Source organism: Phallusia mammillata, chromosome 2 (genome assembly GCF_965637545.1).
Source record: "Phallusia mammillata chromosome 2, kaPhaMamm4.hap1.1, whole genome shotgun sequence".
NCBI classification, from domain to species: Eukaryota; Metazoa; Chordata; class Ascidiacea; order Phlebobranchia; family Ascidiidae; genus Phallusia; species Phallusia mammillata.
Genome location: NC_137253.1, coordinates 6,056,767 through 6,084,153, shown reverse-complemented (window position 1 = coordinate 6,084,153; position 27,387 = coordinate 6,056,767). Strand labels below are relative to the sequence as shown.

The window sequence follows — 27,387 nt, the reverse complement described above, 5'->3', positions numbered from 1 at the left end:
CGGTAATCGCAGCAAATTATTCGGCCGAAACCGAATCTTTGTAAAAGTGGCTGATTCGGCCGAATAAATTCGACAAACCGAATATTCGGTACGTTTCTACTGAGAACCCGAAGTCATGGCTTGGGAATTCCCCTTCAAATTCAACTTATCGTCTCGTGTTTAAACTTTTCAGAAAAACGTCTGATTTGGGTAAGTTTTAAAAAATAAGACTGGCCCCAACTGATTTATAGTTTACAACATTAATCCTTGCACTCGTCTACAAAAAATTTAATGACAAATGAAACACAACAGAGTAAAGAAAGGCATTTTACAGCAAAAACGTTTTTACGATAATAAATTCATAGTATCTCATATAAATCTAACCTAACATGCAAAATGGCAGCTGAAAGCAAAAGGCCATTCTTATATATGAGGGTACAACATTACAAATTTTCCAATTCACAGCAAAAACAATATTTTAAAACGTTTACACCAAAATATCGCAATCACATAGCATGACACATTTGCAATCAAACAAGATTGTAACATGTTTATCTGCACCTTTGTGCACAACCTACGATGTTTTGTTGAACAATACTTTGTTTTTCAAATAAAAATGTTGTGGTGATATCAATAATTAGTGGCAACAGGCAACCAATATTTTGCTTCTAAGTGCCAGCGTTTTGAAATCTTGTTTTTACAAATTTCATACTAAACAGACATTGCGGGCTTCTGTACATCTGTATGATATTCCATTCTCTTTCATTCTCAAATGTTTTTTACAAGCATTGACACTGTGGCTTGATGTGAATTTTCATGTGACGTTTTACAGCGTGTCGATATTTGAAACTTTTCTCGCAAAACTCGCATTTATGAGGTTTCTCATCTGAATGCACAACCATGTGTTGCCTCAAAATGCTAAAAGTCCGAAATGGTTTCTCACAAACCTTGCAAATGTGGCGTTTTTCGCCAGTGTGTATCGACATATGACGTTCTGCGCTGCAAGACGTCTTGAACCCCTTGTCACAAATTGGACATTTGTATGGTTTTTCACCAGTATGACTCAACAAATGTATTTTTAGGTGCCATCGACTACGATATTGCTTTTCACAAATGTCACAGCGATACGGTTTTTCACCAGTGTGAGTTCGTGTGTGAAGTTTCAATTCGGGCAAGGAGCGAAATTGCTTCTGACAGACATTGCACCGATGAGTTTTTTTTCCATAGTGTTTGACCAAATGCTGTTTTAGCTCACTGATAGTTGCAAAACCTTTTTCACAGACTTTACAGCGATGAATTTTCTTGCTGCTGTCGTGCATTCTTGAATCATGATTTCGTAAATACCTCGATGTTTTAAACCTTTTGCCACAAGTTTTGCACTCAAACAGTTTTACTTCCATGTTTATACCCATGTAAGTTTTTGACATCTTTCCACGAAACACAAAATTATTTAAACGTTTCAAATAGTTTTTGATAAAACTTACTGTGTCTGTAAAAAAGCAAAACTACTCCGTAAATTCCGACCCCTGACGATAGACAAACTTATTAACCTTCCTAATCTAACTCCGTTAATATATCCACTAATCGCAGATAACCTAGAACTGCGCAACCCATACACGACTATAAAGTTCCCAAGTCTATAATTTCACATAAGCCGTACCGCGATAACAACGTGCGCTAAGTGTAGCGCACACACAACCCTATACGATGATTACGAATTTACTAAGTTAAACTTTATAATGCTTGACTTACATAGCGTTTAAGTCACGATAGCTTACTATAAATTAGTTTTGGGACTTAGTTCTAAGCAGTGTACGTTTCCAAGTTAACTAGATTCTGAACCGTACCTTTCTTTTGGTTGCATATGGCAAATGAAGAGTGTACCAGGACGAAAAGCCGTTTATGACTTCTCGGTAACATGCAAGGGAACAAAACAAGCCGCAAGCCAGTTTATGACGGGTGGTGTGATTAGCAAAACTTGTTTTGTTAGATTCGTAACCGGTCACGAGTTTGTGTGGATAAAAGACATGATAATAACGGACCATATATATACAATACGAAAGAATTCAATAACTTTAAACAAATCTAAAATTTATAGTCCGTGTTCGAATAAACAAAAATGTATGTTAACATTAATCACAAAAATCATTACCGGTAAAACAAGTACATTTAACATGACTGACTGTTGGTCTTAACCTTTAGTATTAACAGATAAAAGAAGTCGCCTAAAAGTAGCTCTCAGGTTTTCGAAACCTTGTTTTTACAAATCTCATATGAAACAGGCATTTTGTTTTCCTTGATATCTACATGATGCTTAGCGTCTTGACTGCGGTATCACAAACATTGAATCTGTGGGATGGTATGGATTTTCATGTGACTTTTTGCATTGTTTTGTACCTTAGAACTTTTCTCGCAAAACTCGCATTTGTAGGGTTTCTCATCTGAATGCACAACCATATGTTGCCTCAATTCCTTTGAAGTTCGAAATGGTTTTACACAAACTTTACAAAAAAAAAACGTTTTTTGCTAGTGTGTATCAACGTGTGACTTTTGGCGTTGCACGACGTCGTGAACCTCTTGTCACAAAGTCACAGCGATACGGTTTTTCACCAGTGTGAGTTCGTGTGTGACGTTTCAAGTCTTGCAAAGTGCGAAGTTGCTTTTCACATACATTGCACCGATGAGGTTTACCACCATAGTGACTGAGCAAATGCTTTTTTAGCTCACGAATAGTTACAAAACCTTTTTCACAGACTTTACAACGATGGATTTTCTTGCTGCTGTCGTGCATTCTTGAATCATGCTTACGTAAATACTCGTTTCAAATCTTTTACCACAAGTTTTGCACTCAAACTCTTTTTCTTCGATGTTTATACCCATGAGAATTTTTGACATCTTTCCACGAAACTTAAAGTTATTTTAAAGGTCCAAATAGTTTTTGATAAAACTTACTGTGCCTTGTTGCAAACAAAAAAGGTTGTAGTAGCAGTTTGCTTTAAGACTTAATATGGCAAGTTAAAATCACATAGTGGTAACGAAGTAGGCTACTGGTAAGTGAGTGTGCAGCCCAGTCATTTGTAAATTAATGTACATTGCCTGTTTTAATTTTTTCGCAACCACAAAATAAGCCAAGTACTGCCATGCAAGGAAATAATCACAGTCCCTGCCCCCAACTAGAACGTACAACACAGGAAAACCTAGAGGAAGTATTACAAAGTGTCGAATTTAAGTGTAGTGCTCAAATGGCCAAACCTTTCCACACAGTATTTAGTTAAGAAGCAAAGATGATGTTCTGAAAAAACAACACTTGTTTTAAGATAGGTCAATTAGAGTTCGGGAGCATGTTAGGGGATGCGTGCCAATTTACTTGTGGCAATGACCCTTACGTGTCAAATTTTTGTGAGCAATAGTGATCGGTGCAAGCTAAACTCTTTATTGATGAGAGAATGGACAGATTGATGCATGTAAGCCCAGTTTAAGGACACTTCCATTATAAGACACCAAAAACAAGCAATGTAACAGTTCAGTTAGATGGTTTGGCGTGCCATGAAAAACCTTCGCTTGTCATGCAAACGTTAATTGAAATAAATGATGAAATATGATATAAAGTTTTAACATGATACAACAAAGTAGCCTACGATTTCACAGTTTTTAGTCCATACGTTTGTCCGCATAAAAGAGAATAAATTCAACTCAAAATTGTTTTTTTCTGTCTTGCAGCAACGATAAGTCAAAGGAAAAAATATCATTTTGAACGTTTAAGGAACTGTCACACTTGAAAGGGTATAATGGACAAAAGCGAAAAAGATTTGCCTTTTCAGTGCAAAACATGTGGCAGAAGGTTTAAAACATTGAAATACTTACAGATGCATGATTCAAGAATGCATGACAGCAGCAAGAAAATCCATCGTTGTAAAATCTGTGAAAAAGGTTTTGTAACCCTTCGTACGCTGAAACTACATACTGCTAGTCACAATGGTGATAAACAGTTTAAATGCGATTTCTGTGAAAAACGATTCGTTCATCTCGGGAATGCAAAGACACACATGTTGATTCATTCTGAAGAAAAACCTCATCGGTGCGATGTTTGTGAAAAGCAATATCGGACATCGCAAGAGTTGAAATGTCACGCCCGGACTCACACAGACGTAAAATCACATCGCTGTGACATGTGTGAAAAGCAGTTTTCGGCCATGGTTTACCTAAAAAGACATTTGTTGAGTCACACTGGTGACAAACCATACAAATGTAAATTCTGTGAAAAAAGATTCAGCTTTAACGGCAATGCTTTAAGACATATGTCGATGCACACTGGCGAAAAACGGCATATCTGCGAAGTTTGTGAAAAACCATTTCGGACTTCAACCGATTTGAGGCAACATATGGTTGTGCATTCAGATGAGAAACCTCACAAATGTAAGTTTTGCGAGAAAAGTTTCAACCTCCTAAACAACGCAAAACGACACATGAAACTTCACACCAACAAGAAGACCTCTATGTAATGTTTGCGAAAAAGTGTTGGATACAGCAAGAGAAGTGAAACATCATTCAGTTTTACATGAAGACAAGAAACATTTTCAGTGTGACATTTGCAAGAAAAGATTTCGGAGAGCTTGGGACTTGAAACAGCAATAGGCTGTACACAAGACTAAAGTCATTGCAATACTGTACTCCAGAAATTTCTTCGCAAATAATATATTAAGTTGATTCATGTAAAATTTTACATAAAACTGACAAGTAGTTTGCGATGAAAAGTAAAAGGTCCATCCTAAGAGTATACACCAGCATTATAAGTATTTTTGTTCTGAAATAACTTGGGATTTGGATTTGAGAAACATACGAAAATTATCCGAGATAAAAATGCACAAGAGAAGTGTTGCCGAATTGATAAAACACAATAGATCAATAAAATGAAAATATGATAAAAAATAATGAAAAAAATTGAATGCTGAAATACCATAAAGCTTTTTCACGCAATTGAATTGTTTAGTTGTCGTATTAGGTCTTGGAGAGTTTTTACAATTTTTCTGCCATCGGTTGAGAACTATAAGTTTATTTCGCTTAGTGAAAGAAGCAAACATTGAAAATCGAAAGACCTATACTCTAGTTTAAAAGAGATACTGTTCAATAATTTTCTTTGCAGCCAATGACAATGTTTTGTTTTTGATCATTTTTCATTCTTACATACAGAATACAGTTGGATAAGTTCCAGTTTTTAGCATATCGACAACCTTATGGTTAGATGCATGTGCGTTGTTTGGTGACATCCGAAAGAGCCACGGTGAAACGAAAAACTGTACACTGGCAGTTCTTAAGTAATGCGGAGCCAGAAAATGCTTGTTGCTATGTAGGCCAAGTACTGCCAAGCAAGGAAATAATCACACTCGTTTCTCCCAATTAGAACGTACAACACAGGAAAACCTAGAGGAAGTATTACAAAGTGTCAAATTTAAGTGTAGTGCTCAAAGGGCAAAACCTTCCATACAGACCTTAGCAAAAACTGATATACTGAAAAAGGAACACGTGCTTTATCAGAATTAATCCAGGCTTCGGCAACATGGTGCGTTTTAACAGTTTAATTGTGAGTAATTAATAGTGGTTTGAGCAAGTTAACCTCAATACTATTCAGAAAATAGACAGATTTGTGCATGTAGGCTGGATTTTAGGACACTTGTATCATAACACGCTAAAAGCAAGGAATGTAACTGTTCAATCTAATTCGTTTGGCGCGCCATGAAAAACCTTCGCTTGTCATATAAGTTTTAACGGAAGTGATTATGAACTAAAGTTTAACATGATGCTGTTCAACATGCCGTTTTTAGCCCACACGTTTGTAGGCTACGTAGAGAAGTTATTCAAATTAAAATTTATTTTATCTGTCTTGCAGCAACGATAAGTTGAAGGAAAAAGCATTATTTTGAACGTTAAACGAACTGTTTTATCTGACGTGCATAATGGACAAAAGCAAAAACGACCTGCCTTTTCAGTGCAAAACTTGTAGCAAAAAGTTCAAAACATCAAAATACTTACAGATGCATGATTCAAGAATGCATGACAGCAGCAAGAAAATCCATCGTTGTAAAGTCTGTGAGAAAGGTTTTGTAACTATTAGTGAGCTAAAACTGCATACTGCTAGTCACAATGGTGATAAACAGTATAAATGTGATTTTTGCGAAAAACGTTTCGTTCATCTCTGGAATGCAAAGAAACACATGTTGATTCATTCTGAAGAAAAACCTCATCGGTGCGATGTTTGTGAAAAGCAATATCGGACATTGCAAGAGTTGAAATGTCACGCCCGGACTCACACTGACGAAAAATCACATCGCTGTGACATGTGTGAAAAGCAATTTTCGGCCATGGTTTACCTAAAAAGACATTTGTTGAGTCACACTGGCGAAAAACCATACAAATGTAAATTCTGTGAAAAAAGATTTAGCTTTAACGGGAATGCTTTAAGACATATGTCGATGCACACTGGCGAAAAACGGCATATCTGCGAAGTTTGTGAAAAAACATTTCGGAATTCTACCGATTTGAGGCAACATATGGTTGTGCATTCAGATGAGAAACCTCACAAATGTAAGTTTTGCGAGAAAAGTTTCAACCTCCTAAACAACGCAAAAAGACACATGAAACTTCACACCAACAAGAAGACCTCTACGTCATGTTTGCAAAAAAGTGTTGGATACAGCAAGAGACGTGAAACATCATTCAGTTTTACATGAAGACAAGAAACCTTTTCAGTGTGACATTTGCAAGAAAAGATTTCGGACAGCTTGGAACTTAAAGCAGCACTTTGGCTGTTCACCGAGACTAACGTCATTGCAATACTGTACTGCAAACTGGAGTATTTAATTAAACCAAGAAAGATTATGTATGTTTCTGTCTTATCTGATGGTTGAGAACTGCAGAAAGTTGTAAGCAGGCCCGATTACAAGCCTCAAACCCGACCGAAATCTGAAACAGTTTCAATCAAAGTCCAAATCAGACATGAAATTTGTGAAATTTCTGAACAAATGAGAACAAGACTTAAGTTAAATATGTTTTTATTTGTGCAAACCTAACTTAAAAAGTCGGCCTGAAGTACGACTACTAGCAGCAGGTATAGCAAATTGTTGTGTTAATCATTTATGATTGTTTTAATCTCGTACTACCGAAAGAAAAGAAAAATATTATTTCGTTCTTCCGTAAAAAGTTGGAATACTTGAGGTCAATAAACTTCATCCAGCATTTCAGGATGTTAAACCGTATTCGGCGCTGTTGTCAAATATACCTATTATAAATACGTTCTTGGCTAAAAACCACAAAAAGACAATTAGCAACAATAATCTTTTTTAATGTTTTAAATACTTCGCGTTTACCACCTGTCCACCATTTGTGCTTTCAACTTTGTCGCACTTTAATTGTATCATTATTGGGCAGCTATGTGGATTCTTGGTGAATATTTTTGTGAGATCGTGTGGCTATGATTTGTTTCACCGTCGAAATAAACTCAACTCATCTCATTATGGCATATTCTCTAGTCTGTTGCTGGTGATAGAAATCATGATTCTCTTTGAATTATCGAAATGAGATTTTCTCGACATTTTGGGTCTTGGAATACGTCAGTTTCGCACAATCTTTGTATAAATGAAACATAAAATAACGGAAATGTTTGGTGGTAAAACTATTTTCGCATTTGGTAAATTAATTGGTCCCGAACTCGCGAAACCTTTCACGGACTCATGTGAGTTTACAGATTCGGGGTGGGAAATTCTGCTTAAGTTCTCTTTCGTATAAGTAAGTTTATATCAGCGTAAACAAGCAACATTTAAATCACCAAGCGAATAAATGGTATGGTCTACGCACGAAGGCCTATAATGAAAAACAGAGCACATGCAAAAGCGACAGCCAAGGCGACATCTTAAAGTGAGGCGTTTCCTGGACACAGGACACTAGTTGTTTTGCACAATTCCGAACAAAAACAATACTTTCATACATTTCTAAATCTTGCTATTCCGAAGCATTGATTAAACCAATTGAAATCAACACTCATGTCTGGTCTGTGATCTAACTTTACATTTTTTACATTGTTAAGGACGGATTGATTTATTGAAATACTCCAGTTTGTTATACGCTATTTACAAGAATAAGTTAATGCGTTATTTTTAGTGTGAACAACCAAATGCTGTTTTAAGTTACCACTTTGTCGAAATATTTTTTTACAAATATCACACTGAAAAAGAATATTGTCTTCATGCAAAACTGCATGATGTTTCACTTCTCGCTGTATTGAATACTTTCTCACAAACATTACATCTAAGTCTTCTTGTTGGTGTGTAGTTTCATGTGTCTTTTTGCATTGTTTAGAAGAGTGAAACTTTTCTCACAAAACTTACATTTGTGGGGTTTCGCATCTGAATGCACAACCATATGTTGCATCATGTCCCATGAATCCCGAAATGTTTTTTCACAAACTTTGCAAATATGGCGTTTTTCGCCAGTGTGTGTCGACATATGTCTCTTAGCGTTGCAAGACGTCATAAATCTCTTATCGCAAAATTTACATTTGTATGGTTTTTCACCAGTATGACTGAACACATGTATTTTTAGGTGCCCTCGAGTTCGATATCGCTTTTCACAAATGTCACAGCGATACGGTTTTTCACCAGTGTGAGTTCGTGAGTGAGATTTCAATTCTTTCAAAGTCCTATATGGCTTTTCACAGACATTGCACTGATGAGCTTTTTCTTCAGAATGAATCAACATGTGTCTTTTCGCAGCTACGAAAGTCACAAACCGTTTCTCACAGACATCACATTTATGCTGTTTATCACCATAGTGACTGACTAAATGCTGCTTTAGCTTACTAATAGTTACAAAACATTTTTCACAGAATTTACAACGATGGATTTTCTTGCTGCTGTCGTGCATTCTTGAATCATGTCTTCGTAAAGACTGGGATGTTTTAAACCTTTTGCCACAAGTTTTGCACGCAAACTCTTTTTCTTCCATGTTTTCACTCATGTGAAGGTTTGACATCTTTCAACAAAACTTAAACTTATGTTTAACGTCCAAATAGTTTTTAATAAAACTGCGCCGGTAAGACAGCAAAATTAGTCAGTAAATTCCGTTGTTAGGTTTTACCGACCCCTCACGGTAGACAAACTTAACACTCCGAATGTAGCTCCAGTAATAAATACGTTAATCGCTGATAAACTAGAACAGCGCACAACGCAAAACACGACTTTAAAGTTTTCAAGTCTATAATTTGGCATAAGCCGTGAAACGTAGTTTTAAGTAGTGTATGTGTCCAAGTTAACGATATTCTAAACTGTAATTTTCTTTTAGTTGCTTATGGAAACGGAAAGTGCACCATAACGAAAAGCCGTTGATGGCTTCTCGGTAAGACTTGCACTGACACTGAGGGTAGACAATATATCTGAAGTCTACATTTCGACAAAGCATGGCACAACGGCGCTACTGGCAGTTTGAGCACACAACACCAATACTCTGCGATCTACCGTAGTGACTAGTGTACTGTGAACTGAGTTATGCACTATAAGATATTCTCTGGTTTGAGTTGAATAACGCCTGGCTTATATAGCGTCCGGTCACGATACTAACACATATACGCGAAAAGGTTAACTAAAGTTCTCAACCGTAGTTGTTAACACGTATAAGTCTTCGTGCTCCGGTGTCAAATGTTCACGCTCAAATCGTTTCGTGTCTGTTTTATGTCCTTTCTGTTTGATGGTCCTCAGAATATCACGCTGTATGGTGATAAATTGTTTCTAGTGGTCGATGAATTCCAGTTGACAATGTTATTTTCATTTCGGAATGATGTCATGTAAGACTTATTTACAGTAAGTGGAGATGTCGTGGAATGTGGTGAAAATATGTCATTATTATTGCATGTGATAAAAATGTTTGAAATTAAAGTCCGAAGTCCGATACATAGATTATCAGTTTCTAGGCTACTAGCTTTTCAAAACCTTGTTTTTACAAATCTCATATTAAACAGGAATATTGAATCTTGCACGTCTAAACGATTTATTGCCGCCTTGAAAACCTTTTCTAAAACAGTATAAATAAGGTTCGGTGTGGATTTTCATGTGACTTTTTGCGTGGTTTTGTTGTGTAAAACGTTTCTCGTAAAACTTGCATTTGTGAGATTTTTTTATCTGAATGTACAATCATATGTTGTTGCCTCGTTTCCAATGAAGTCCGAATTTCTTCGCAAAAAATATATTAAGTTGATTCATGTAAAATTTTTGAGAAGTAGTTTGAGATGAAAAGTAAAAGGTCCATCCTAAGAGTATACACCAGCATTATAAGTATTTTTGGTCTGAAATAACTTGGGATTTGGATTTGAGAAACATACGAAAACTATCCGAGATAAAAATGCACAAGAGAAGTGTTGCCGGATTGATAAAACACAATAGATCAAGAAAATGAAAATATGATAAAAAATAATGAAAAGACTTGAACGCTGAAATACCATAAAGCTTTTTCACGCAATTGAATTGTTTAGTTGTCGTTTTAGGTCTTGGAGAGATTTTTACAATTTTTTTGCCATCGGTTGAGAACTAAGCTTATAAGTTTATTTCGCTTAGTGAAAGAAGCAAACATTGAAAATTTCGAAAGACATACTCTAGTTTAAAAGAGATACTGTTTAATAATTTCCTTGGCAGCCAATGAAGAAGTTTTGTTTTCGATCATTTTTTGTTCTTACATACAGAATACAGTTGGATAAGTTCCAGTTTTTAGCATATCGACAACCTTATGGTCGGATGCATGCGCGTTGTTTGGTGACATCCGAAAGAGCCACGGTAAAACTTGAAAAACTGTACACTGGCAGTTCTTAAGTAATGCGGAGCCACAAAATGCTTGTTGCAATGTAGGCCAAGTACTGCCAAGCAAGGAAATAATCACACTCGTTTCTCCCAATTAGAACGTACAACACAGGAAAACCTAGAGGAAGTATTACAATGTGTCGAATTTAAGTGTAGTGCTCAAAGGGCCAAACCTTCCATTCCGACTTTAGCAAAAAACTGATATACTGAAAAAGGAACACATGCTTTATCAGAATTTATCCAGGCTTCGGCAACATGGTGCGTTTTAACAGTTTAATTGTGAGTAATGAATAGTGATTTATGCAAGTTAACCTCAATACTATTCAGAAAATAGACAGATTTGTGCATGTAGGCTGGATTTTAGGACACTCGTATAACAACACGCTAAAAGCAAGCAATGTAACTGTTCAATCTAATTCGTTTGGCGCGCCATGAAAAACCTTCACTTGTCATAAAAGTTTTAACGGAAGTGATTGTGAATTAAAGTTTTAACATGATGCTGCTCAACATGCCGTTTTTAGCCCACACGTTTGTAGGCTACGTAGAGAAGTTATTCAAATTAAAAATTATTTTATCTGTCTTGCAGCAACGATAAGTTGGAGGAAAAAGCATTATTTTGAACGTTAAACGAACTGTTTCATCTGACGGGCATAATGGACAAAATCAAACACGAATTGCCTTTTCAGTGCAAAACTTGTAGCAAAAAGTTCAAAACATCAAAATACTTACAGATGCATGATTCAAGAATGCACGACAGCAGCAAGAAAATCCATCGTTGTAAAGTCTGTGAGAAAGGTTTTGTAACCCTTTGTGAGCTGAAACTGCATACTGCTAGTCACAATGGTGATAAACAGTATAAATGCGATTTTTGCGAAAAACGATTCGTTTATCCCGGGAATGCAAAGAAACACATGTTGATTCATTCTGAAGAAAAACCTCATCGGTGCGATACTTGTGAAAAGCAATTTCGCACGTTGCAAGAGTTGAAACATCATGCACCAACCCACACCGGTGAAAAACCTTACTCCTGTGACGTGTGTGAAAAAACAATTTCGTACTTTAGATAACTTAAAAAGACATTTGTTGAGCCACACTGGCGACAAACCATACAAATGTAAATTTTGCGACAGAAGGTTCAGCATTTCTGGAAACGCTATAAGACATATGTCTACGCACACTGGGGAAAAACGGCATATTTGCGAAGTGTGCGAAAAACCGTTTCGGACTTCTACCGACTTGAGGCAACACATGGTTGTGCATTCAGATGAGAAACCTCACAAATGTCAGTTTTGTGAGAAAAGTTTCAACCTCCTAAACAACGCAAAAAGACACATGAAACTCCACTCCAACAAGAAGACCTACAGATGTAATGTTTGCGAGAAAGTGTTCAAAACAGCAAGAGGATTGAAACGTCATATCGTTTTACATGCAAACAAGAAACCTTTTCGGTGAGAGATTTGCGAAAAAGATTTTGGAAAGCTTGGAACTTCAAACAACACTTGGCTGTTCACCCAGATTAACGTGATTGCAATACTGTGTATTTCAATTAAACAATCTGCGTTACGGCACAACGAACAAAAATTATGTAACGCTTTTATCTCATTAATGGTCAGAAACAGCACCATACGATTGCCAACAATAGTCTTATTTGATGTTTAAAATACGCGTTTACCACCTGTCCACTAATTGTGCTTTCAACTTTGTCGCACTTTGATCGCCTCATTACTGCGCAGCTGTTGGATTATGTCAGTTCGCACAATCATCGCTCAAATAAAATGTAAAATAACGGAAATGGTCTATGATAAAAAGTATTTTCGCATTTGGTGAATTGGTCACGAACTCGAACGACATCGGAAAATAAGGCGTTTCCTGGACATTGACAAACACAGGACAAGTATAGTTTTGCACAATTCCGAGCAAAAACAATTCCTTCATACATTTCTAAATCTTGCTATTCCGAAGCATAAAACCAATAGAAATCAACACTCATGTTCGATCCGTGATTTCACATTTAGTTTTTTTTACATTGTAAAGGCCGAATTGATTTTTTGAAATTCTCCAGTTTGGTATACGATACTTCTCACACTGAAAAGGTTAGCCTAAACGTATCCTGTCCCATCCGAGCAAACCGAGCCCTATTACATCCTTCTGCCGTTCGCCTGCTATTTGAGGAATGACGGAAATGATTAATTGTCTTTGTTATTATAACACCATGGTTAGCAAATCGCATCATGTTTGATTACGCAACAATTATATTCATTCACAACATTACCATTCGCTGTGTGTTTATGTTTCACAAAATTGCGGCTATTGTCTTTACTACAGCCCACGGGCCGCGGATCGCATCCGGCCCTCTTCTAGATGGCCCGCGACCACGATAAAAATTTAAGTGTATATGTTTTAACCACAGGGTGCAGTTTATGCGTTAAATCTCATTTACCTCATTTCTCATTTAAATCAAGGCTTTGTAACATATTTTTTGATTTGATGCATCTGTGTTGTTTGTGCACATCCGAAAGATAGAACTCTTTCTCTGGGTTTGGGGACGTTTTTTAGAATTTACACTTGTCGTCATTTGTTATTACTGTTGTAATTTGCTTAAGACTTTTTATGGCAAGTTGGAATCACATGGTGGTAACAAAGTAGACTACTGGTTAGAGAGTGTGCAGCTCAGCAATTTGCAAATCAATGTACACTGGCTGTAAGTACTGCGCAACCGCAAAATGCTTATGGGTATATAGGCCAAGTACTGCCAAGCAAGGAAATCATCACAGTCCCTGCTTCCAACCAGAACGTACAAAACAGGAATACCTAGAGGAAGCATTTCAAAGTGTCGAATTTAAGTGGAGTGCTCAAAGGGCCAAACCTTTCCGCACAGGCATTAGCAAAAAACAAGGTGATATAGGAGAAAGTCGTGTAATTTGGACCCTGCGTGTAATTTGGAACTTGTTTATATTTCGGAATATACGCAAGATGGCAGAATATCTTTTATACAGTTTGAAAGACGACTTGCTATAAGGCTTACGGCCGCCAAGCTCCAAGCTTGATGCTATACTTTCCGTTTGTTATAGAGAGAGAAAAAAATTGCAAATTTGATAATTTTTTTAGGGATCAAACTTTTTGCGCTTTTTTACTACTGTTTAGTGTCAATTTCAGTGGGTGTAATTTTTGTGTGGTACAACTATTAATGCATTTAGCATACAAAGAACAATCCGCTAACACTTTCCAAACCTAAAATAAATTGGGTAAAAATAATGCGTGTAAAAGTGTGTAATTTAGACCGGGCAGCTGAAAATAAAGCTTCCATTTATACACCGAGAAGATTTCTGATTTCGGGGAGGTTTTTGACAGTTTTTAAAGAAGTTTGACTTAATTTGCGACTAAGCAGCTTATAACTAAATGGAATCAGTAAAGAAAGTCCTTTAATTATGCTGTTTTTTATGACAAAGACAAAGACCAAGCTCAGTGCAGGATTTACATTCATTGTGTTTTGCTTTACCAATTATTGCTTTAATTTGCCATGCTGCTGTTTTGCAGTGTTCTGCGAGTTTTCTTTCATTTTAGCCATCCTAGGAAGTCCATTTGTGGCCTTTTTATCTTCAAGAATTATTTCATTTCTAATTTTTGTATATCCCATTTTTGATTTTTTTCAATAAAATTTAAATATTTTGTGAAACATTGTGGTAATGTATTAAAATCCTGATTAGGTTGATATCTGAGGCTGTTAACGTTCGTTTTGAGGAACTTATGGAAAAAAAATCGCACGGATTTTAAGTGGTCCATTCTACACACGACTTTGGTCCAAATTACAAACAATGCGTGTAAAATGGACCACTTCGCGAAAACAAATTAAATGCCCTCTACTCTTTTTACGTTAATATCCAAACATTGCCTTTTTGCAAATATATACTTAGCGTCATAACTTAACGAACCGCATAAACTACCCTTAATTTGAGAGACTACTTTTTACTTTATGAAGGTTCAAACTTAAGTGGTCCAAATTACACTACTTTCCCCTACTGAAAAAGAAACACATGCTTTATCAGAATTTATCCAGGCTTCGGCAACATGGTGCGTTTTAACAGTTTAATTGCGAGTAATTAATATTGGTTTGTGCAAGTTAACCCCAATACTATTCGGAAAATAGACAGATTTGTGCATGTAGGCTCGATTTTAGGACACTTGTATAATAACACGCTAAAAGCAAGCAATGTAACTGTACAATCTAATTCGTTTGGCGCGCCATGAAAAACCTTCACTTGTCATAAAAGTTTTAACGGAAGTGATTGTGAATTAAAGTTTTAACATAATGCTGCTCAACATGCCGTTTTTAGCCCACACGTTTGTAGGCTACGTAGAGAAGTTATTCAAATTAAAAATTATTTTATCTGTCTTGCAGCAACGATAAGTTGAAGGAAAAGGCATTATTTTGAACGTTAAACGAACTGTTTCATCTGACGCGCACAATGGACAAAATCAAACACGAATTGCCTTTTCAGTGCAAAACTTGTAGCAAAAAGTTCAAAACATCAAAATACTTACAGATGCATGATTCGAGAATGCATGACAGCAGCAAGAAAATCCATCGTTGTAAAGTCTGTGAGAAAGGTTTTGTAACCCTTTGTGAGCTGAAACTGCATACTGCTAGTCACAATGGTGATAAACAGCATAAATGCGATTTTTGCGAAAAACGATTCGTTTATCTCGGAAATGCAAAGAAACACATGTTGATTCATTCTGAAGAAAAACCTCATCGGTGCGATGTTTGTGAAAAGCAATATCGGAGATTGCAAGAGTTGAAATGTCATTCCCGGACTCACACAGACGAAAAATCACATCGCTGTGACATGTGTGAAAAACAATTTTCGGCTATGGTTTACCTAAAAAGACATTTGTTGAGTCACACTGGTGACAAACCATACAAATGTAAATTTTGCGAGAGAAAATTTAGCTTTAACGGCAATGCTTTAAGACATATGAAGACGCACACTGGCGAAAAACGCCATATTTGCGAAGTGTGCGAAAAACCGTTTCGGACTTCTACGGATTTGAGGCAACACATGGCTGTGCATTCAGATCAGAAACCTCACAAATGTAAGTTTTGCAAGAAAAGTTTCAACCTCCTAAACAACGCAAAAAGACACATGAAACTTCACACTAACAAGAAGACCTATATGTAATGTTATTGAAAAAGTGTTCAATACAGCAAAAGAAGTGAAACATCATGCAGTTTTACATGAAGACAAGAAATCTTTCCAGTGTGACATTGGCAAAAAAAGATTTCGGAGAGCTTGGAACTTAAAACTTGGCTGTTCACTAAACTAACATCAATACTGTATTTCAAACTGAAGTATTTTAATTAAAAAATCTGCCTTACGGGTTAAGAAACATTATGTAACGTGTTTGTGTAATCGTTTGTTTGCAACTGTAATACTCAAAAATATTAAAATATTTGTTTGCAAAAATTGTAACCAGGCCAGACTGCAAGCCTTAAACCCGACCAAAATCGAAGTCCGAATCTGAAAAGAAATGCGTAAAATTGCTGCACAAATGATAACGTGACTTTGTGCTTGAGGTGAATTGGTAACGAACTCACTTTTTGGATTGTTAAAGTCCGCGCTTATGTCGCTTCGACCTTGAGGCAGCACTCAACGACAGACCCTTCAAGTTCTCAACGACAGACCGTTGGGAATTTCTGTTTAGTGGCGCAACGTAGTATAGGCGTTTAAGGCGACAATAATTGCTGAGTCAGCATGTTTCAAATTGCGGTATTATTGTTACAATAAACGCCTACGCTCCGTTGCGCCACCAACCGGAAATCCCTAAACGTGGCTACCGTCAGTTCTTACGTTAGTAGCTCTACCGAGGGTGCAAGGTCGAGAGGTGGGATGGACCTTTCAAACCAAACCCGAATTTTCGCTCTGCGCGCTTTACTTTTTGCGTGGTGGTGTGGAGAATTCTGGTCAAGAAAGTACACACGGCCCAAGCATAGCATTTAACGTTGTTAAAGTATGCGCTTGCGTCGCTTCGAGGTGCTTCGAGGTGCTTCGAGGTGCTTCGAGATGCTTCGAGGGGCTGATTTCACACAAACCAAGTCAGACTTGCTGTCAGTGCCCATGTGTTGTGGTGATATTTTTGCCGTAGAATCGATGCAAAAGTCAATAAAACTGCAATTGTGCTGTTCGGATTTTAAAAACCCTCCTTCGCGAAAGAAAGTTATTCTAGAATTTCTAAAACAAGTTTGTTAAGTTATAATAATAGGTAGAAAATGTCATGTAGAACATGTAAAAGTGGAATTCTAAACAAACTTTGTCTGTAACGGCTTTTCAGAGTATTATGCAAACTGAAATTATAAACTCATTTTGCTCGCGCCGCTTTCTAAAGTTTTGTTCTATCTAACCACAGCTTGGGTTAATGCATGCGCTGTCACTTTTACTTTAAAGTCTGTATTTATTAGAAGACTAAGAAGACGCCAACATTTTCAAATAATTGCTTATGTAACATGTAAATGTAAAAATAATCAAGAAAAATAAAGTACCATACCGTAGCTGGTTGTGAGCACGTTTACTTTAGTGCAGGGTTCTTCAACGGGGCGATTTCGTCCACCGAGGGGGCGATAGTGAAAATTTTGGAAGTTGCGGGGCGATTTGACTTCAAAAGGGGGCGATTTCAACATTACTGATTGTATAAGTATATACCATAACTGTGAGACTCAGCTAACTTTGACTTACAAGCAGATATAATTCGTCTTGCAAATAAACACCAGGGACAATGGACACATCAGATTAAACATGCTGCTATTCCAATACATTGAGATCTCGAAACCAAGGTTAGGCATTAAATTAGCCACAGGGGACACTTTATTGTGGCTAAGTATGGTGAAAGGCCATACATTTTTCCGCTTTTACATTACCTTGTTAGGCGCCAGTGCCTTGGAAAGGGGGCGATGGAGCTAAAAAGTTTGAAGACCCCTGCTTTAGTGTATCATATAAAAAAATGCGTTACGGGTTAACCGGTTAATAGCAGACTACTGCAAGTGTTAAAATAAAATTAAAAAAAACGAATACCGCCTTTTTGGTCACAAGTCGTTTTACAGCAAAAATAGTAGACTACTGCTATAGTGTTAAAATAAGGCACATCTAGACAAGCAGCGGGGAGTCCAGCATCGCAACTCCCGTCACAACGCCTCCATCATTTTGATCCTTGGGTTTTGAACGGAGCAAATGTGACTTACTAAGATCCACTCGATTTTCTGGTGGTTTAGCATTTTGTCTTGCCAAACACAAATCAATTGATGGACTTCTTAAAAACATCTTAGAAAACAAATCAACACTACCGGATGCTGCCGACCTTGTAAAACTGTTTTGTTTAATAAATAATGAATCAAACACTGCTAAGAACCTGAAAGGTCTGAATAATTGTGACGACTTCAGGATAGTTCAGGTGTATGTTCAAAACGATGCTACAACGAGAAAAAATCTTGAGCTCTCTCTGCAAACCCTTCAACAGATACCACAAACGGCACAAAATTTTTGACATGCCTATTCTGTGACACCATAAAGAACGAAAAGTGCTTTTTTAAGCGATCTATGTTCAATGATTATTTTTCTTTTGTCTTAACCATGGCCGAAAAATAACCGGTTAAAAACTAGTGATGTACCGATTCGGCGACATTTCGATTCGGCCGAAACCTAAAGTCGTCACGCAAAGTCGTACCCTACGCGTTTGACATGAAAACATAAGTTTATCTACCAGGCAATTAGTGTAGAATGGTTGTGTTTCGTACTCATTTTCGTTCTGTGGGGTTTAACATTGTCTCAAGCATGGTTGCCAACCGACAATAAATTACTGATTAGTTTCCCGCAGTGGGGAAAACGATAATGTAATAAAAAAATCATAATTGACAAGATTTTCGTTGGTACTAAGCGCGGGAAACGTTTTAAATGTGTGTTCATAAACGATGCGGTAATCGCAACAAATTATTCGGCCGAAACCGAATCTTTGCAAAAGTGGCTGATTCTGCCGAATAAATTCGACAAACCGAATATTCGGTACGTTTCTACCGAGAACCCGAAGTCATGGCATGGCAATTCCCCTGCAAATTCAACTTTTCGTCTCGTGTTTTCACTTTTCAGACAAACGTCTGATTTTGGTAAGTTTAAAAAATGACACTGGCCCAACTGATTTATAGTTTACATAGTTTTACCAACATTAATCTTTGCATTCGTCTACAAAAACTTAATGACAGATGAAACATGACAGAGTAAAGAAAGGCATTTTACAACAGAAACTTTATTACGATAATAAATTCATAGTAACTCCTTTAAGTCCATACAAGCAAAATGACAGGTGAAGCAATACGCCGTTTTTACATATGAGGGTACAACATTACAAATTTTCCAATTCACAGCAAAAACAATATTTTAAAACGTTTACACCAAAATATCGCAATCACATAGCATGACACATTTGAAATCAAACAAAATTGTAACATGTTTATCTGCTCCTTTGTGCACAACCTACAAAATTTTGTTGAACAATACTTTATTTTTTAATAAAATTTTTGTGGTGATATCAATATTTAGTGGCAACAGGAAACCTATATTTTGCTTCTAAGTGCCAGCGTTTTGAAATCTTGTTTTTTACAAATTTCATACTAAAAGTACATCTGTATGATATTCCATTCTCTTTCATTCTCAAATGTTTTTTACAAGCATTGCCTCTGTGGCTTGATGTGAATTCTCATGTGACGTTTTGCAGTGTTTCGATATTTGAAACTTTTCTCGCAAAACTCACATTTATGAGGTTTCTCATCTGAATGCACAACCATGTGTTCCTTTAAATTTGAAGAAGAACGGAATGGTTTCTCACAAACTTCACAAATATGGCGTTTTTCGCCAGTGTGTATCGACATATGTGTTTTTGCTTTGCAAGACGTCGAAAATCTCTTATCGCAAAGTTTACATTTGTATGGTTTTTCACCAGTATGACTCAACAAATGTATTTTCAGGTACCCTTGAGTACGATATCGCTTTTCACAAATGTCACAGCGATACGGTTTTTCACCAGTGTGAGTTCGTGTGTGAATTTTCAATCCTTGCAACGTCCGATATTGCTTTTCACAGACATTGCACCGATGAGGTTTTTCTCCAGAATGAATCGACATGTGTATTTTTGCATTTTCGAACCTTACAAACCGTTTCTCACAAACATCACATTTATGCTGTTTATCACCGTAGTGACTGACCAAATGCAGTTTTATCTCACTAAGAGATACAAACCCTTTTTCACAGACTTTACAACGATGAATTTTCTTGCTGCTGTCGTGCATTCTTGAATCATGCCCTCGTAAAGTCCTTGATGTTTTAAACCTTTTGCCACAAGTTTTGCATTCAAATTGTTTATCTTCGATGTTTATAGCCATGTGAGGTTTTGACATCTTCCGATAAAACACAAAAATGTTTAAACGTTTCAAATAGTTCTTGATAAAACTTACTGTGTCTGTATAAAAGCAAAACGTATCCGTAAATTTCGTTGTCAGGTATTACCGACCCCTCACGTTAGACAAACATAACAGTCCGAATGTAGCTCCGGTAATAAATACGATAATTGCTGATAAATTAGAGCTGCAAAATTCCAAACAGAACTATATAGTTCTCAAGTCTATAATTTGACATAAGCCGTATCGCAAAAACAACGAGCGCTAAGAGTTAAAGCACACACAACCCTATACAATGATTACGAATTTACTATGTTTAACTTTCTAATGCTTGACTTACATAGCGTTTAGGTCACGATACTATAAAATAGAGACGTAGTTCTAAGCAGTGTACGTTTCCAAGTAAACGAAATTTTAAACTGTACCTTTTCTTTTGGTAGCATATGACTATTAACGAAAAGCCGTTTATGGCTTCTCGGTAACATGCAAGGGAACGAAACAATTATAGCCGCAAGCCAGTTTATGACCAGAGCAGTAATTAGCAAACTTGTTTTGTTAGATTCGTAACCGGTCAAGATTTTGTGTTAATGAAAGGCAAGATGATAACGAGCCAAAAAAGATACAACACCAAACAATTCAATGTGATTAAAATGTTAAAATTTATAGTCCGACTCTGATACACGATCAACTGTTAAATTTATTTGAAAAATTCCTACTTGTTAACTATAGTACATTTAACAACACAATGCTTGTTGTTTTTAATAACCTTTAGTGTTAACAGATATGCGAAGTTGCCTCGAAGTAGGTTCTCAGCTTTCCGAAATCTTGTTTTCTCCAAATTTCATAATAAACAGGCATTGTGTTTTGCCACATATCTGCATGATGCTTATTGTCTTTTTTTAAGCTTGTTGCCTTGACTACGGTTTCACAAACATCTGTGTGTCAAAATGGAATTTCATGTGACTTTTTGCTTTATTTCGTAGTTTGAAACTTTTCTCGCAAAACTAGCATTTGTGGTGTTTCTTATCTGAATGAACAACCATGTGTTGCTTAAAACCGCTAGAAGTCCGAAATGGTTTCTCACAAACCTTGCAAACATGGCGGTTTTCGCCATTGTGTATCGAAACATGTCTTATAGCATTGCAAGACGTCATGAACCCTTTGTTACGAATTTGACATTTATATGGTTTTCGCCAGTATAACTCAACAAATGTATTTTCAAGTGCCCTTGAGTACGATATCGCTTTTCACAAATGTCACAGCAATACGTTTTTTCACCAGTGTGAGTTCGTGTGTATAACTTCAATTCTCGCAATGTCCGATTTGTAATAAATCCTGAGGCAAGATAAACATTTAAAAAGGCTTCACCAGAAATACGGAACAGCATTATAAGCGGTTGATCGGTTAAATTGTTTCGTTTTTGTGATATGAAGGTCTTGGTGAGTTGTTTTTTTGATTTACGGTGAGAATGGGCAAGACTTGACACTTGACAATTACATTCACATGAAACGAATTCGTGTTATAAATGTAACAAATTTGTCTTAAGAGTTTACACCAGTATAGAAAATGTTTTTGTTGTGAAAAAGCCACGTATTTAAGATAACCTTTTATTTTGTAATTTGAGAAACGTATCTCGTTGCTCAGATAGTTAGTTTATGCAAGGTGGAAGAAAAAGTTTGATACAGAGACTGCATGGTGTAAGAACCATCCGAGATAAAAATGCAGAAAAGAAGAACTGATGCAGGTTCGATAAAATACAATAGCGCGATAAAATGAAAATAACTCACAAGGCAAGATAAGAAACATTGAAATAGCTACAGCTGAAACACCCAACAGCATTATAAGCGGTTGAGGGGTTGAATTGTTCCGTTTTGTGATATGAAGGTCTTAGAGAGGGTTTTTCAAAGTAGGCTACTGGTTAGAGAATGGACAGCTCAGCCTTTTGTAAATCAATGGTCTCTGCCAGTGGCTGTTCTTGAGTAATGTGAAATCCCACAACTAGAAAGTACAACATAGGAAAATCTAGAGGAAGTATTACAAAGTGTCTAATTTAGGTGTACTGTGGTGAAAGCAATGTTTTGTGACATTAGATCAGGGTTCGGGAACATTTTAGGGGATGCTTGTAAATTTACTTGTGGCAATTACCGTACGTGTCAACATTTTTGTGAGTAAGAGTGGTTAGTGCAATCTGAACTTAATCTTAATCAGAAAATACACAGATTCGTGCATGTAGGCTGGATTTTAGGACACTTGCATTTTAACATACACGAAACCAGCAATGCAACAGTTCAACTTAAATCGTTTGGCGGTCCATGAACAACCTTTGCTTGTCATGTCAACAGTGATTGAGCTAAATATTTGTGAACTACAGTTTTAACATGATACGTTAACAGATTTTTTTCTCACGTTAGTAGGCTAATTATTAGAAGTACTTCGAGCAGTTTTTTTTCTGTCTTACAGAAACAATAAGTCTAAGCAAAAAAACATTATTTTGACGTTGAAGTAACTGTGTTAAATGAGGGATACAATGGACAAAAGCAAAAAAGAATTGCCTTTTCGATGTAAAACTTGTGGCAAAAGGTTTCAAACATTCATGTCCTTACAAAAGCATGATCCAAGAATGCACAACAGCAGCAAGAAAACCCACCGTTGTAAAGTCTGTGAAAAATGTTTCGTAACCCTTCGTGAGCTGAAACTGCATACTGCTAGTCACAATGGTGATAAACAGTATAAATGTGATTTTTGCGAAAAACGATTCGTTCATCCCTCGAATGCAAAGAAACACATGTTGATTCATTCTGAAGAAAAACCTTATCGGTGCGATGTTTGTGAAAAGCAATATCGGACATTGCAAGAGTTGAAATCTCATGCCCGGACTCACACAGACGAAAAATCACATCGCTGTGACATGTGTGAAAAGCAATTTTCGGCTATGGTTTACCTAAAAAGACATTTGTTGAGTCACACTGGTGACAAACCATACAAATGTAAATTTTGCGAGAGAAAATTTAGCTTTAACGGCAATGCTTTAAGATATATGAAGACGCACACTGGCGAAAAACGCCATATTTGCGAAGTTTGTGAAAAACCGTTTCGGACTTCTACCGATTTGAGGCAACATGTGGTTGTGCATTCGGATGAGAAACCTCACAAATGTAAGTTTTGCAAGAAAAGTTTCAACCTCCTAAACAACGCAAAAAGACACATGAAACTTCACACCAACAAGAAGACCTCTATGTAATGTTTGCGAAAAAGTGTTCAATACAGCAAGAGAAGTGAAACGTCATGTCGTTTTACATGAAGACCAGACACCTTTACAGTGTGAGATTTGCAAGAAAAATTTTTGGAAAGCTTGGGACTTAAAACAGCTATAGACTGTTCACCTAGACTAACGTCATTGCAATACTGTACTGCAAACTGGAGTACTTTAATTAAACAATAAAACATTACGTAAAGTTTTTGTCTTATCTGATGGTTGGGAACTGCCATACTTAAAAATATCAAAGGCTTTTTGCGAAGGCTGTAAACAGGCCCAATTGCAAGCCTCAAACCCGATCGAAATCTAAAACAGTTTTCAATCACAGTCCGAATCAGACAGAAAATTGGTAAAATTGCTGAACAAATGAGAATCTTGGTGAATATTTTTGCGCAATTGTGTTGCTATGATTTGTTTCATCGTCGAAATGACTCAACTAACAACTAACCGTTAAAATAAACTCAACCCATCTCGTGTATTATATTTTCTACTCTGTTGTTGGTGACAATGTAACACAGTGGTTCCCAACCTTTTTTTAACGCGACCCAAATACTTACCAAAATTTAGTTTTGGGATTTCTCGCGACCCATGGACATGTTCTTTTAGTTGTATCTTTGTCTGTAAGATAGGAAATTTTTTGAAAAAAAATTACTGCGCCAGTTTAGCAAATCAATAACCTTATAACGAACGAACGCTGTTGTTTTTTACGACCAAACATTTCCATTTATTCCGGAGCTGAATCGAGGCATTATTTGCCAGACAACGCTCTACTGTGAGCTAACACATTACTTTATGACGTCACAAACAGTTTTAAACATTATCACTACAAGTTGTGATGAAGTTATTATTGGGCAACAATTTAAAGCCCTGGGTAATATAAAAGTAACGCTACGCGGCGTCAAAAAATAGATGCTGTAATTACTACTAAAACAAGCGACCCAACAGAATGTTCAGGCGACCCAACTTTGGGTCGCGACCCATAGGTTGGGAACCACTGATGTAACAGAAACCATGTTTTCTCATCGTAAATTGTTAAAATTTGTTTTTCTTGATGTTTTGGGTCTTTGATTATGTCAATTCCGCACAATCTTTGCTTAAATGAAATGTAAAATAACGGAAATGTTCTGTGATAAAAAGTATATTCGCATTTGGTAAATTGTTCAAGAACTCGTGAAAACCGCGAATTTATGAGCAACATTTAAAGCACCGAACCAAGAAATACTACAATCTACAATCTACGCAGACAGGGTACTGGTTACCTGTCGAAAAACAGCGCAAATGCTACTGACATAACGATATCAGAAAATAAGGCGTTTCCTGGACATTGGACAAACACAGGACAAGAATAGTTTTGCACAATTCCGATCAAAAACAATTCTTCATACATTTCTAAATTTAGCTATTCTGAAGCATTAAACCAAGACAAATCGACACTCATGCATGACTAGTGATTTTAACTTAATTTTTTTACATTGTAAAGGCCAGATTGATTTATTGAAATACTCCAGTTTGGTATACGATGTCCACAAAAAGATGTCAATGCGTTATTGTTTTTTTGTGAACAGTCAAGTGCCGTTTTAAGTTACCAGCTTTTTGAAATCTTTTTTCACAAATCTCACACTGAAAAGATTTCTTGTCTTCATGTAAAACTACATGATGCTTCACTTCTCTTGCTGTATTGAACACTTTTTCACAAACATTACATCTATAAGTCTTCTTGTTGGTGTGAAGTTTCATGTGTGTTTTTGCGTTGTCTAGGCGAGTGAAAGTTTTCTCACAAAACTTGCATTTGTGAGGTTTCTCATCGGAATGCACAACCATGTGTCGCTTCATGTGCCATAAAGTCGGAAAGGTTTTTTCACAAACTTCGCAAATATGGCGTTTTTGGCCGGTATGTGTCGACATATGTCTTGTAGCGTTGTACGACGTCACAAACCTCTTATCGCAACATTTACATTTGTATGGTTTTTCACCAGTATGACTTAACAAATGTATTTTCAAGTGCCATTGATTACGATATCGCTTTTCACAAATGTCACAGCGATACGGTTTTTCACCAGTGTGAGTTCGTGTGTGAGATTTCAATTCTGGCAAAGTGCGAAATTGCTTTTCACAGACATTGCACCGATGAGGTTTTTCTCCGGAATGAATCAACATGTGTCGTTTTTCATTTTGCAAGGTTACAAATCCTTTTTCGCATACTTTACAATAATGAATTTTCTTGCTGCTGTCGTGCATACTTGAATCATGCGTTCCTAGATATCCGAGTTCCATGTTTTTATTCGTGTACATTTTTGACACCTTTCCACGAAACTGAAAGTTATTTTAAACGTCCAAATAGTTTCTTGCTCAAACCTACTTTTCCTGCAAGACAGCAAAACACATCCGTCACATTCTTTGTTAAGTGATATATTATTGTAAACGCTTCCCGTTAGCCTATTAAGACTGAATTATCTGTCTCAAGTCTAAACTGTCGTCACAAACTATAAACTCTTATTTTATATTCAATCAGGGGTGAATTCACGCTAACGCTTACGAATCTCTGTGCATTATTTTCAGTTTAAATTAGAGCTAAACTATTTAGCAGGGTTATGCCCCTAAATACATACAACCTTTAGCACACCACCTTCTGATTTTAATAAATACAATACAAGGTAAAATTATACAAATACAAGGCTTTAGAAAGGCTTATTCAAAACATAATCTCGACGCAGTTGGGCGAGGCCTATATATATCCTGACGCAACTGGGCGCGGCCTTTATGTCCGGTTGCCAGTTTGCGTCATGCGCTTCTAACTTTACACAACAAAAAGAGAATACACGCGAGTAAAGTTACAAGAGTTGCGATAAAGAATGCGTCAGTTATTCGTTTTTGAAATGCATGGTTTGTTTCTTTTAACAACGCAAGCTTAAACGTTTCCTGTCCAATCCGAGCAAACCGAGCATAATCACATCCTTCTGCCGTTCGCCTGCTATTTGAGGCATGACGGAAATGATTGATTGTCTGTGTTGTTATAACACCATGGTTAGCAAATCAGAGTTGCAAGTCGGGCCGGGCTTTACGGGCCGGGTTCGGGCCGGGTTCGGGCTTAGGTATTTATGAGAAAACGGGCCTGACTTTACGTTCCGTGTCCGCCAATTTAAAAAAAAAATAAAGTCACACAGCTAAGTAACAAGTCTACGGCTTTGATCTAATGCCCACCCTACTACAGAACGTATTGTTAACCCATTGTCTACTATTGTTCATTGTGTTTGTTGTCTTTCTCTTTTTTTCTTTCTCATCCTTTGTTGCAAGGCTTTCGTGGATAGGCCTATCAATCAAAAAATCAAAATTTCGGGCCTAAACGGACTTCTCAAAAACGTTTCGGGTTCGGGCTCAGAACTCTGTAGCAAATCGCACCATGTTGGATTACGCAACAATTATATTCATTCTTAACATTACCATTCGTTGTGTGTTTGTGTTTGACAAAATTGCGGCTATTGTCTTTACTACAGCCCACGGGCCGCGGGTCGCATCCGGCCCTCTTCTAGATGGCCCGCGACCACGATAAAAATTTAAGTGTATATTTTTTAACCACAGGGTGCAGTTTATGCGTTAAATCTCATTTATAAACCAAGGTTTTATAACATATTTTTTTGATTCGATACATCTGTGTTGTTTGTTCCGATCCGAGAGGTAGAACCCCTTCTCTGGGTTTGGGGACGTTTTTACAATTTACACTTGTCGTCATTTGTTAATACTGTTATAATTTGCTTTAAAACTTTTTATGGCAAGTTGAAATCACATAGTGGTCGCGAAGTAGGCTACTGGTTAGAGAATGTGCAGTCCAGCCATTTGCAAATCAATGTACACTGGCTGTTCTTCAGTACTGCGCA

General features: G+C 36.8%; 2 protein-coding genes, 1 long non-coding RNA gene and 4 pseudogenes across 3 annotated transcripts; 5 read left to right on the top strand and 2 right to left on the bottom strand.

Moving 5' to 3' along the window:
* Positions 1–3,758: 3,758 nt before the first annotated feature.
* LOC145214157 (uncharacterized) lies at positions 3,759–5,400 on the top strand (annotated as a pseudogene).
* Positions 5,401–5,870: 470 nt separating this feature from the next.
* On the top strand, positions 5,871–6,868 carry LOC145212072 (uncharacterized; annotated as a pseudogene).
* An 884-nt stretch (positions 6,869–7,752) lies between these two features.
* LOC145212860 (uncharacterized) lies at positions 7,753–15,457 on the bottom strand. Its single transcript, XM_080081117.1, has 5 exons — positions 15,360–15,457; positions 14,527–14,561; positions 11,222–11,248; positions 11,004–11,023; positions 7,753–9,003 (listed from the first exon to the last, which is right to left on the bottom strand). Exons 1-5 carry the CDS (start codon positions 15,455–15,457, stop codon positions 8,281–8,283), a joined length of 903 nt encoding a protein of 300 aa, XP_079937243.1. The 3' UTR covers positions 7,753–8,280.
* LOC145212076 (uncharacterized) lies at positions 11,338–12,717 on the top strand (annotated as a pseudogene).
* A 1,351-nt stretch (positions 15,458–16,808) lies between the features above and the next one.
* On the top strand, positions 16,809–17,004 carry LOC145212084 (uncharacterized). The gene is made up of 2 exons (XR_013856646.1): positions 16,809–16,859; positions 16,890–17,004. It is a non-coding gene; the product is annotated as an uncharacterized LOC145212084 (long non-coding RNA).
* Positions 17,005–19,089: 2,085 nt separating this feature from the next.
* Positions 19,090–25,806, bottom strand: LOC145212859 (uncharacterized). The gene is made up of 2 exons (XM_080081116.1): positions 25,056–25,806; positions 19,090–20,362 (listed from the first exon to the last, which is right to left on the bottom strand). Exons 1-2 carry the CDS (start codon positions 25,802–25,804, stop codon positions 19,525–19,527), a joined length of 1,587 nt encoding a protein of 528 aa, XP_079937242.1. The 5' UTR covers positions 25,805–25,806; the 3' UTR covers positions 19,090–19,524.
* LOC145212074 (uncharacterized) lies at positions 21,875–23,990 on the top strand (annotated as a pseudogene).
* Positions 25,807–27,387: the final 1,581 nt, after the last annotated feature.